Here is a 12,209-nt window from a genome sequence, read left to right as displayed (position 1 = left end):
AGTCAGAGACATATTAGAGGCAGAAACAGGAGTTAGGAGGGGTAGAGGTAGACCTAGATTAGATTACTGTTCGCAAATAGTTAAGGATGTGGGCTGTTCTAGTTTTAGGGAAATGCGAAGTTTAGCTGAGGATAGGAGAGAGTGGAGGTACGTGTCCAACCAGTCTTAGGACTGACGACCTTATGATGATGATGATGATATATATATACCTAAACCAAACAATATGTACATACTTAGAAAAAATTCAAAGTTCAAACTTTGTTTTGTAATTTAAAAAAAAATATCCGATTTTGGGGTCTGTTCCTCAGTTTAAGTCCTTACCCTGTATTTTGTATATGGTTGCAACTTTTCGACAGTAATGGTATTGTAAGGACCCCATGACTGATTTCCGTAGTATTCCCAGTTACCAGCCAGTTCCTCGTATCGCCACTGAACAAGATACGTCAATCCCAATTCTTTTGCTTCAGGAAAATTCCATTCTAATTTTAACGAAGTAGGAGTTAAAGAACCAGCTACAAGGGTGGGCGCGGGAGGCTTCCCTAATTTTATCCTTAACTGGTTAAAGTACCAAGCTATGGCATTGTTACAACCCATTGTGCAAAATAACTTTGGTCCTGATGGCGGACTCTGGTCTTCACTTGCATTCTGTATTCAAAAGGGATAAAATATTTTTTAATGTTTCGTGGGGTCGCCCATAAATTACGTAAGGACTATGTTACTTAATTTTTGTTCTCCATCCCTACGTAGGGAATTGTAAGATATTTGTTAACCCCCTCCCCTTGCTACGTAAGGGAATAGATTAATATTTACAAAATAGCTTCTTTATCAATTCTTTTCAGTTTTGTTCTACACATATAAAAATATGAATTGTTAACAAAGCGAAGTCTTTGATAAGTGGTAGATCGAGATCTTTCAGAATGCATGCCACTCAGCTGAAGTTGCGCATTCATTCTATAGACACTAGACAGCGCAGTATATGTTGACGCCCACAAGAGAAATTTATTGTAGGCATTCTACGTTACTTCTACTTCAACCTGTATACGGTCAATATTAAATGTATTGTAGAACCTACTATAATGCAAGCAATAAAAATATTTAATGAAAATAATTAATCGAAACTGACCTTCGGTAATTTTTGGAAATTGTTTAAAAAAAAATTTAAGGACGAAATCGATACTTCCTGAAAAATTTGATCGATAAAGATAGTTTTTCAATGGAGTCCATTATTTAAGGTCTAGTTTAGTTTAAATTGATAGAAACTTAAGGCAATTCTTTTTTCTCTTTTCATTATTTTATAGCTCTGTACAGAATAAAAGGAATTTATGTGAACTAACTATGTAATGCAAGCTTGCAAGAAATATCGTTTGAAATGTACTTTCACTTTGGGTTTAATGCATAACGTTTGCGATGAGATAAAAATAAAATATCTATAGGTAGTTCAAAATTTCATGAGCCTTGTTACGTAATGTACATTATGAAAACATTGATTCGCCTGTTAACCAGTCGTTAGACATTATACATGCAGCAATTGACTATAAATATTTACGACAAATGTATTTAGATGATAGAAATCAATGAACAGGTTGAGTTCTGCTACTACGCAACCTAAGGCCAAGGTTCATGGGTTTCTAAACTATCTCTAACATTATAAATAGATTACGTGTGGACCATTTTACACTTTTTTTAAATGATTTGTACAAACGATGTCGATACTGTAAAGGTAACCTCACAATAATTTTATAGTTTAAATATGTCTATACTTACGCACACTCGGCTGCAAGATGACGATAAAGCTTTCTTCCATAATCTACAGCCTTCAGTACACTGAAATAAAAAAGTATCTTTATTAACTGTGAACAATTGTATTTCATTTTTTAATAATAAGAGATGGAAGACTTTAGCTATTATATCCGGCATTGTCAAATTTATTCTAAAATTAAAGAGGTAGAGCTTTGCAATACCTAGTTAAATTTACTCCGATGCCATTACTAAGTTCACACCCATATTATTGGTGAAATGGTAAATTCACTCCGGAATTTTAATACTGTCTTTGGGAAATTCCTGGTAGGTAAGCCGTATTATTATTGTCTTTCGATTCTCTAATTGTATGATAAGGATAAGAAGATATGCAAACAGCAAGAATAAAAATAATCGTTTGATAATTATGCATCATTGTATTAGTTCATGGATCATAACCAGTCCCCTCCCCTCATACTCACATATTTTATTAATTATATTAATAAGAAATACCGAGCTGTATGATCTACAGGCGTAGACCATTGCTTAACATTCGGGAGGACGTGGTCACCAGTTCAATTTCGAGTCTGTCTGCTCTGTTCCAAGTTTTTTTAAGGTTTCCTTGGATAACTTAGGTCAGATGTGGTAAACCGGCGGACCGCTTTGAACATTTTTCCGGTCTGCGGGATTCATTGTAGTTTTACAAAATACATTTATTTTGTAATGGTCGCCGATTTTCCATTTCTACGAAGTCAGATAATTCAGGATGGATGGAGTAGTAGAGATACAGAACAAAGGATAGCACAGGATCGAGTCGCCTTTATCAAAAATAAATCAGTTCTATGCTTGCGAATGATTAATTTAGAAATTCGCAAAGATTAGATGTATGCCTGGAGCACGATAGTGAAGCGGCGGAAAAAAAAAGTTAGAAGCGTTGCAAGCGAATGATGATACCGTGGTTGGAAAAGGTTAGAAATGTGGAGATATTAGAAAAAGTAGGATATATTTAATTTTTGTTAAGTATTTACTAATATCTTCTAAAATCAGCGCAATACAGATCCGACATTATGTTTTTCTTTTCGGGAGGAAGAAACTCACAATTCAAAAAAAAATTGGCCGACAAGCAAGTAATTTAGTACAGCCCTTTTTTACAAGTTTAAAGGATACTTATTGAGTAGTTAATTTGTAAGGTTTTTGAATTCGTTCGTATGTATTTCAGGTAAATCATCGAAAAAATTGAAATTTTCGTAAGGCTTTTCATATGCACTTTTAACCCCTGCCAATTGTACACTCAGAATGTCTAAAATAGGGTAATTTATACGAAAATTTTCTTCTCCAGAAGAAGGTGTTGTTTCGTTGGCCGTGACTCATCTGGCTGAATTTTTCTGTTTTTTTTTGGGACGAATATCATAAAGATAATCTTGAACTCCAGGTTGTAAGATTAATCTCACTAAAGGAACAAAAAGTAAAAAATATTTACTCGATAAAGACTATAATTGATTTATAAAACAATTAACATCTTACCCACAGATTGAAAAGTAAATTAAAAAATTGAAATATAATATATTCTATAGACAAATTTTTATAAAAACTAATCTGAATCAATATTTGAAATTTGAAATTTGGCATTTTAAAAATTTTGCCGCCCTAGGCCCGGGCCTCACGAGTCTAGGCGTAAATCCATCACTGCTTCTGGGTAAGTTAATACTGGGGCAGTAGTAATTCACAGATGAATAATTTTTCACTTTATTCATTTCGTCTGTCTCCATTTTCTCACCCTTACCACCGCCCACCCGTTCCCACGATTCCTAAAAGGAGGCTGAAGAGGGCCTTCTACGTAGTCCAGAAGTTGGTGGGATCGTAACATCCAAAATGTTTACTATTTTCAAGAAGAAGCTTTACTTTTACTTCAATTGGACTTGCCTTTGGGGGTGAATTTAACTACCACCTTTTCCATATTCAGGTAAATTGTCATTAAGAGGAGTGAATTTCGTTTCATTCTATTATTTATGTATGAATTTAAAAATCATACTCCACCTCAATGTGGTAATTATTATGATTAATTAATAAATTGTCTTAAGGGTTATCACAAAGAAAATGAAACCTTGACAAATCGATTTCCGAAGTTAAAAATTCCTAGTTTTGAAATTATTCGAAATTTTATTTCACCAGAGCAATAGATTAGATAGAAAATTAAGGCTACAACATTATTCTTTATCAGCAACCTACATATATTCAATAACACAAAATTCTTTGGACTCTTCAGGGCGGTAACTATTATCTTTAACACTCAGTAGGTGATATAAAAATATGTACATATCTTCTTGAAAACTACGAGTTACTTAATATAGAATAATTATTTATAGCATACGGCGATTTGAAAATTGTGTTGTATTATTAATCTATAAGCACTGATACATAAATAATTGATTACATAAATTCATTTGCGTACGTTGACATATGTGCATGCTAACAGATATGGATAATTAATTAATTATTTATTTATTACAATGCAACCAAACACGATATATAATTAGAAAAATATTTTGTTAAATTGCGCAGAAGAATAGAGAATACGGGACGAGATTCTAAAGCCAAGCCCAGATCAAATCAACGACCGAGAGCAAGATGATGTATAGCAGGGGTGGACAATCGATAGTAATGTACAAATATCTTGGATTAATTTTTTGATGCAGATGTGTGACATTCATTTCATCAACAAGTTTTAGAAAGTTAGGTTGATATACAATCGAATAGATCTCATTAAGTGGTAATCAGTCAGAAAATCCCTAAATTGCGATTTGACGTTTTCAATTTGAGAAAACGCTTTTTCATATACATAGACAAATGGAACCAAAAAATGCAAATATGCTCATTTCCACCAATTTCAATAATGGTTATTTTGCTTTTGGTAATAAAAAAGAAGAAAAAGTAGGGAATGAGCGAATATAATGATAGAAGACGAAAGATTAAAAGAAATGGCTGATTTTAGGTATCTAGGAAGTCAGGACGGAAGGAGTAGTAGGGATATAAAGCAGAGGATAGGGCAGGGTCGAGTCGCCTTCAATAAAAAGAAATCACTTCTATGCTCGCGAACGATTAATTTAGAAATTCGAAAAAGTTTGTTAAAGGTGTATGTTTGGAGCGCGGCGCTGTACGGATGCGAAATGGGTGTGGCTGAAAAGAAAAGGTTAGAACCGTTCGAAATGTAGTGTTACCGGCGAATGATGAGGATACCGTGGATAGAGTAGGTTAGAAATGAAGAGGTGAATAGGAGAACGTAGGCCTCTATTGAAGTCAATAATAATTAGGCGAGATAGGTTGGTAGGACACCTTCTTAGGCATGAAGGTCTACTCAGAGACATAGAGGCAGAAACAGGAGTTAAGAGGAGTAGAGGAAGATCTAGATTAGATTACTGTTCGCAAATAGTTAAAGATTTGGGTTGTTCTTGTTTTAGGGAAAGGCGAAGATTACCTCAGTATACGAAAGAGTGGAGGTGCGTGTCCAACCAGTCTTAGGACTGACGACGTTATGATGATGATGATGATGATGATGATGATGATGATGATAATAAATTACTGTTCGCAAATAGTTAAAGATGTGGGTTGTTCTTGTTTCAGGGAAAGGCGAAGATTACCTCAGTATACGAAAGAGTGGAGGTGCGTGTCCAACCAGTCTTAGGACTGACGACGTTATGATGATGATGATGATGATGATGATGATGATGATGATAATAAATTTCAAAAATAATTTTCATTGCATCTGATTGTATTGTTAAAAGTTTTAACTCTAGACTCCATGAATTCAATCGAAAAGTATAGTTATATATATAAGCTAATTTGATGAAATATCCTCGCAATCGAATTATCCAAAAGAAATATTATTGATATTTGCAAATCGTCTCAAATTCTTGATTAAAATTTTCCAGTTCTGAACAGAATATTTCACTATTACATTCACCAGTAAGTTTAATATGTTTTTCTAAATACGGAAAATAGTTAAAATGTTGCCTTTTTAATTTTGAAGCAAAAAGTTTTAATTTTGCTTTAGAAGCATTTGTCGAACTGAATAATTCAATAATAGTTCTTCCTTTTCCTTGTATTTGTAAATTAAGCGAGTGATAATGGTTCATAAAATCCGTAAGAAATGCTAATTTCATTACCCATCTTCAATTGCTCATGGTTTTCTTCTACGTATCCTACATGTTAAACTTTAAATTCATGTTTCATCATCTGCTAACTTTTGTCCATCATTTTAAAAAATGAAATTGGTCATGATTGTCATAGCATATGAAACCAAGTTCATATCCACATCTTGCAACAACAATCGAACAATGATGAAGACGTTGTATCATTAATTGAAGTTGTTACTGAAATAGTAGGCTTTACAGATTTGAAATTAACATAATAAATTAATTAAAATGTCTGCGATTGAGTGTAATTGAATGTTTATCCACCCCTGTTGTATAGGCTAGATATGAAAATGGGCACTGTCTCTTGTCCATCATTTTAAAAAATGAAATTGATTATGATTATCATAACATGCGAAACCACGTTCATGTCCACGTCTTGCAACAACAATCAAACAATTAAAGTTGTTATTAAAACAGGCTTTCAAGAAGTTGATTTATCAACTTTTAGACCAAAAATCACAGCAAAGCAAAACATCTTGGTCAAGTTGCAGAAACAGAGTGATTGAAGATGATCATCGAGAATTGATGGGCTTTGTTTTAAGAGAAACTCCTGGTTTTAACTTCCACAAAAAAGGAAAATGTTTATGACGTAATAATAAAGGTGAATTTGACTATAAACGTCACGTTGTACAAATTTCTTTTGTTCCTCGAATAAAATATTTATAATAATCCATAGTAACTGCTCAAGTCGGAAAATGAAGTAATTTTTACATTTTTTCAGCTTTATGGGGACAAATATGTATTAGAGGTAACTGTTGTTGGAACCGAATTATTTTTGCTTTGAAACCAACCCATTATATAGGATAAATATTTCGGAAAAACAATTAAATAACGAGGGTTGCAAAACGGAATCTTTGCTGCAAAAAAACTCAAACTGATTTTAATTACGTAGAATTAAAAGTTGACGCAAAGATGTTTCAAAGTTCGACATTAGGTAATCATTTAAAATATGCAACAGTATTTTCGTAAATAAACTAGTGGTAGATGGTAGTTTCATTACAAAAAGATTAGAGATAACAAAAATTACAAAAATATGTACGTATACAAAGATATTTTAAACGATCTATATACAGGGGCAAAAGATTAGTATGCTTAGATTTGCAGATGATATAGCAGTATTAGCGTCTAGCAAGGAGGACTTAGAGATAGATTTAAATAAAATGGAAGCGGTACTAAGAGATTAGTACTGTATGAAAATAAATAAAAGTAAAACTAAAATACTAGTATCCAAGGGATGAAAAAGTAGGGAAAGAGCGAATATAAAGGTAGGAGACGAAAAATTAGAAGAAGTGGCTGATTTTAGATATCTAGGAAGTCGAGATAAGTCAGGACGGAAGGAGTACTAGGGATATAAAGCAGAGGATAGCGCAGGGTCGAGTCGCCTTTAATAAAAAGACGTCACTTCTATGCTCGCGAACGGTTAATTTAGAAATTCGAAAAAGGTTGTTAAAGGTGTATGTTTGGAGCATGGCGTTGTACGGGTGCGAAACATGGACGGTGGGCGCGGCAGAAAAGAACAAGTTAGAAGCTTTCGAAATGTGGTGTTATAGGCGAATTATGAGAATAACGTGGATAGAATAGGTTAGAAATGAAGAGGTACTAGAAAGAATAAGAGAACAGAGGACTCTATGGAAGTCAATAAAAAATAGGCGAGATAAGTTGGTAGGAGTCCTTCTCAGTCATGAAGGTTTAGTCAGAGTCATATTAGAGGTAGAAACACGAGTTAGGAGGGGTAAAGGTAGACCTAGGTTAGATTACTGTTGGCAAATAGTTAAGACTGTGGGATGTTCTAGTTTTAGGGAAATGCGAAGTTTAGCTCAGTATAGGAAACAGTGGAGATACGTGTTCAACCAGTCTTAGGACTGACGACCTTATGATGATGATGATAATTTACAAGGAAAGAAAAAATTTCGTCTTATTATTCAAATACAAATACTTACTTCTAATATTTTCATATGATGCTCAAAATTTTTAGAAATATTTAATAATTAAATCAAAGTTGATAAAAAAAGGATTGGAAATTTGCTTAAAGAGCGATTTTTATCTAATGTTTCCATTCTTCGAAACCATCTTTACTCCAGTTTAGTCAAAACTACAGAATAATTGTAAATAATCATAATGTTTAGTTGTAAAGCTAACACAACGTAAATACTTTTAACGAAACTTGTGTCCAGTTTGTTAAAAAAAATGACCTCCAGCTCCCAGGTTATTCCCTGCTGTATGCGAGAGTTTGTTGGGCCCTATTCATTTTCAGACAGTTGATTAACCTTTTTGGAAGTCGTTTCGTATTTAAATTAGCTACGTTTCAATTAATAAATCGAGTGAAATGTGTTAAGTGTCTAGTTTAAATATATAGTGTCTATTCATAGGCGAGTAAATTATCACTTAAAAAATGGCATAAATTGCACTTCCTGCGAACTGGTCACCGGAACTGGCCACAACCACGTAATCAATGCATCTTGGCTTGATGGTTAACTAGATGGAACCCTATCCGGAGAGTCGGAGAGAAAGATGAGAAGCGGATGCTACAATTTGAATGCGTACTGGGCTTTCCTTGTCGCGACTTTCCCACGAATTACGCACTTTTATGACAGCGTATACATACGATTTAATAAAAATTAACTGACCCGAATTAACTTGAATTGTTTGCTTTTCGTTATTAAAACGGAAATTCGACAGTTTCCGTTTCAGCAACTGAATGTTTTGTTGAAAGACATTTAACAGTGTTAATTTCAAAAAGGAATTGGAGTGGCAGTAAGGTATCATAGTAGATTCTTTTGACGCACATGAGATTGACAGTTGCAGAAATCGTAATGTTTTCAAAAAGGCGAAAGCAAAAATTTCCTTTTAGCTTAATGATACTTGTACCGTCTACGGCGGAAACAGTGTCCATGATAGACTATCTAGCAGAAAGTATTGTTATAGTTATAAGTTACTTTTTGAGGAAATATATATACCTACCCAGGGTCGCTGCAGTCGCTAAGGATATGTTGGATGTTTAATCCTGACCTGTGCCTAATTTTACGTTTTTCATTTAAAGATTTCGCTTTAACTTTACCTTTTTTATATACAATAAATATCTAACATTTTATAATATTTATTTAAAAAAGTTATTATTTCGTTTTAAATTACAAGTGTAACAAATCTATTTAATTATTATACTTAACTGATTGGAACAGAATATTCAGTAAATGAGTAAAAAGTGCGCGCTTTTTGTAAGACGTAGAATTTCCCATGGACAAACTTTAATCACTAATAACTTTTTTATTTTGTCAAAAATCTGATTTCTGGCTTCGTCGCGATCTTTTTAGAAAAAAGAAATTCAGAAATCGCTCAAGAAACGACCAAGTTCAGGCGTCACGAACATTTCGCCATATGGAGTTATGTTATGTTTCGCTCCACACCCATTTCGCTAAAATCTGAACATACTACATCCTTAATTATTTGTGTACAGTAATCTAATCTGTAGATGTACTTCTACTCCTCTTAACTCCTGTTTCTGATTCTAATAGTTCCCTAACTAGCCCAATAAGTCTGAGACCTATCTCGCTTACTTCTTATTGACTTCCACTTGCACTCTCTGTTCTCCTACTTTTTCTGACCCCTATCCACATTTCAAAACAAAAAAAAAAGTAATGGAAAAAATACATACTCAAAACTTGTTGAAAATTGTTTGTAAAATAGCAAAATATGAAAGTAAATAAAAATGTGCTAAATCTCGAATTAAATATTACAGAAGTTTCACTTGTATAATTAAGAATTCATTTATATGCTCGCGAACTGTTAATTCAGAATTTCGAAAAAGATTGTTAAAGGTGTATGTTTGGAGTGCGGCGTTGTACGGGTGCGAAATGTGGACGGTGAGTGCTGCAGAAAAGAAAAGGTTAGAAGCGTTAGAAATGTGGTGTTGTAGGCGAATAATAAGGATACCGTGAATAGAAAAGGTTAGAAATGAAGAAGTATTAGAAAGAATAGGAGAACAGAAGAGTCTACGGAAGTCAATAAGAAATAGGCGAGATAGGTTGGTAGGACACCTTCTCAGGGATGAAGGTGAACGGGAGTTAGGAGGGGTAGAGGTAGAACTAGATTAGATTATTGTTCGCGTATAGTTAAGGATGTGGTTGTTCTAGTTTTAGGGAAATGCGAAGTTTAGTTCAGTAAAGGAAAGAGTGGAGGTGTGTGTCCAACCAATTTTAGGCCTGACGACCTTATGATGATGATGATGCAACTATAATTTCTGTAGTTTTCTTTTAATTCGAAATTTTGCATATATAACAAACATTGTAAATATTTGTACTATAAGACTGCCTAGTGTAAATAACTAGCAAAATAAACAATATTATTCCTATTTCCTATCTTGTAAACACTACAGAGAACACGATATTATCTGTACCTGCTGGAGTGCGAAAAAAAATAAATCTCCACCAACATTTCATCTTGGCTTATTTAAACAAGCTCGAGAACAAATAGCAAAAACTTATACTAAATTAAAAAATTAAAGTCCTGAATGTTGCCGATTATAAAGTTGCGAAAAATTGTACTGTTTTGTTCATGTTCTGGAAAGGTTCTGTCTCTAAAATTTTATTCTGAAACAAGAACTGGTGTTTGATAAGTGTATTCAAAAATGTTTTNGAAAAATTACCAAAAAAAGTTATCAATTTTACAGGATAATAGAAACATATCCGTCTTTTTAACGTTCATCTGAAATCTATTTTTTTAACAGCCTGTTGCTCATTATTATGGATGCTTTTACAAGAGGAAAATTGTCTGAGTGGGGTTTTCAAGATTTAGCTGATGAATGAATTCGATAGAAGTCATTTACTTGAAACAGAATGGGTAGAAGTATTTATGATTTATTTTCAGAAAAGGACGTCTACTTTGTAATAAGCTTTCAAGTTTTTGTTCCTTGTTATAAATTAAGTTATTATGTTTTATGCTTTTTTTAATACATGATTTAAATAACTAATTGTTTTATTTGTACACTTTTCTACATATTCATTATAGCTTCTGGTGAGATTAAATTGATTAAAAATAAAATCAATAATTGTAGTGATTAATACATCATTACAACCCAAAGGTAGACTACACAATTCTAGAAATACCCACTACAATATATTTGCAAATGTACTGCAATGCAATGGTAAACTCAACTACTTTTTGTAAAGATGCGTAACATTATATTGTATAATTCATTCTTAATTGCTGTAGAGAAATATTCTACAATTTTGTATAATTTTTTTCTAATTATTGTATTGAAATATCCTACAATGAAAAGTAATTTTTAAGAGAAACTTGTAGTACATATTCTTTAACGTTGTGGTAGAGAGACAAACAGTTTGTAGACAATAGAGTAATTACAATATTATATTAATTTTCACTACAACTTGTTTCCGTCCCTATATTCGCTACTACTTGTAATGAAAAGTTTTACAATTGTAGAAGTTTGTTCTACAGTTTTCTCTGAGTGTATAAGACTGCCTAGTGTAAATAACTAGCAAAATAAACAATATTATTCCTCTTTCCTATCTTATAAACACTACAGAGAACACAATATTATCTGTACCTGCTGGAGTGTGAAACAAAATAAATCTCCACCAACATTTCATCTTGGTTTATTTAAAGTAGCTCGAAAACAAATAGCAAAAACTTATACTAAATAAAAAAATTGAAGTCCTGAATGTTGCCGATTATAAAGTTGCGAAAAATTGTACTGTTTTGTTCATGTTCTGGAAAGGTTCTGTCTCTAAAATTTTATTCTGAAACAAGAACTGGTGTTTGATAAGTGTATTCAAAAATGTTTTTATTTATGATTTTTGTTTTTAACACGGGAGGAGGAATAGTCCACTTTTATCGGAAAATGTTATTAAGAGCTGGTCCCTGATTTTTTCATCTGCGGCACAGATGATAAACAACCGTATTTGGCTAGAAAAGGACATCTCTCACGCTCGGGAAAAATATAGAAATGCACAAGGGGCTGGTCACTGGGACCACACTATTTCAACTCTAATTTTATATTGCTTATGTTTCGTCTACCTGACTCTAACAATGCTTCTCATTGAAAAAGTATTTATATCAGAAATTCGTAGCTTCAAGGAAAGTCTGGCAAATAAATAGAGAAATGGGTCATCATGCAGAACAGGTTGAAATTAAAAATTCGAGTGGCTCAGTATACCAAATTGTATTTAAGGAGGATAATAATTGATTACAATTTTCATTTTTTTTGTCTTTTAAATTAATTCTCATTTGGACTTATATATAGTAATCTAATCTGTAGATGTA

The 12,209-nt window shown here is 33.0% G+C and overlaps 1 protein-coding gene across 6 annotated transcripts in view; it reads right to left on the bottom strand.

Annotated features, from left to right (window-relative positions):
* The window catches only part of LOC108744502 (proto-oncogene tyrosine-protein kinase ROS), an 80,771-nt gene that overhangs the window by 15,411 nt on the left and 53,151 nt on the right, over window positions 1-12,209 (bottom strand). For all 6 annotated transcript variants that reach the window (XM_025973163.1, XM_025973165.1, XM_025973164.1 and 3 more), the window contains exons 3-4: window positions 1,765-1,824; window positions 322-645 (exon numbers count right to left, since the gene is read on the bottom strand). In XM_025973163.1, the coding sequence (XP_025828948.1) occupies window positions 322-645; window positions 1,765-1,824 (384 nt within the window). The remainder of the gene's footprint in view (window positions 1-321; window positions 646-1,764; window positions 1,825-12,209) is intronic.

Source organism: Agrilus planipennis, unplaced genomic scaffold, assembly GCF_000699045.2.
Source record: "Agrilus planipennis isolate EAB-ADULT unplaced genomic scaffold, Apla_2.0 scaffold33, whole genome shotgun sequence".
In the NCBI taxonomy this organism is placed as follows: Eukaryota; Metazoa; Arthropoda; class Insecta; order Coleoptera; family Buprestidae; genus Agrilus; species Agrilus planipennis.
This window is presented reverse-complemented; position numbering and strand designations above follow the sequence as displayed.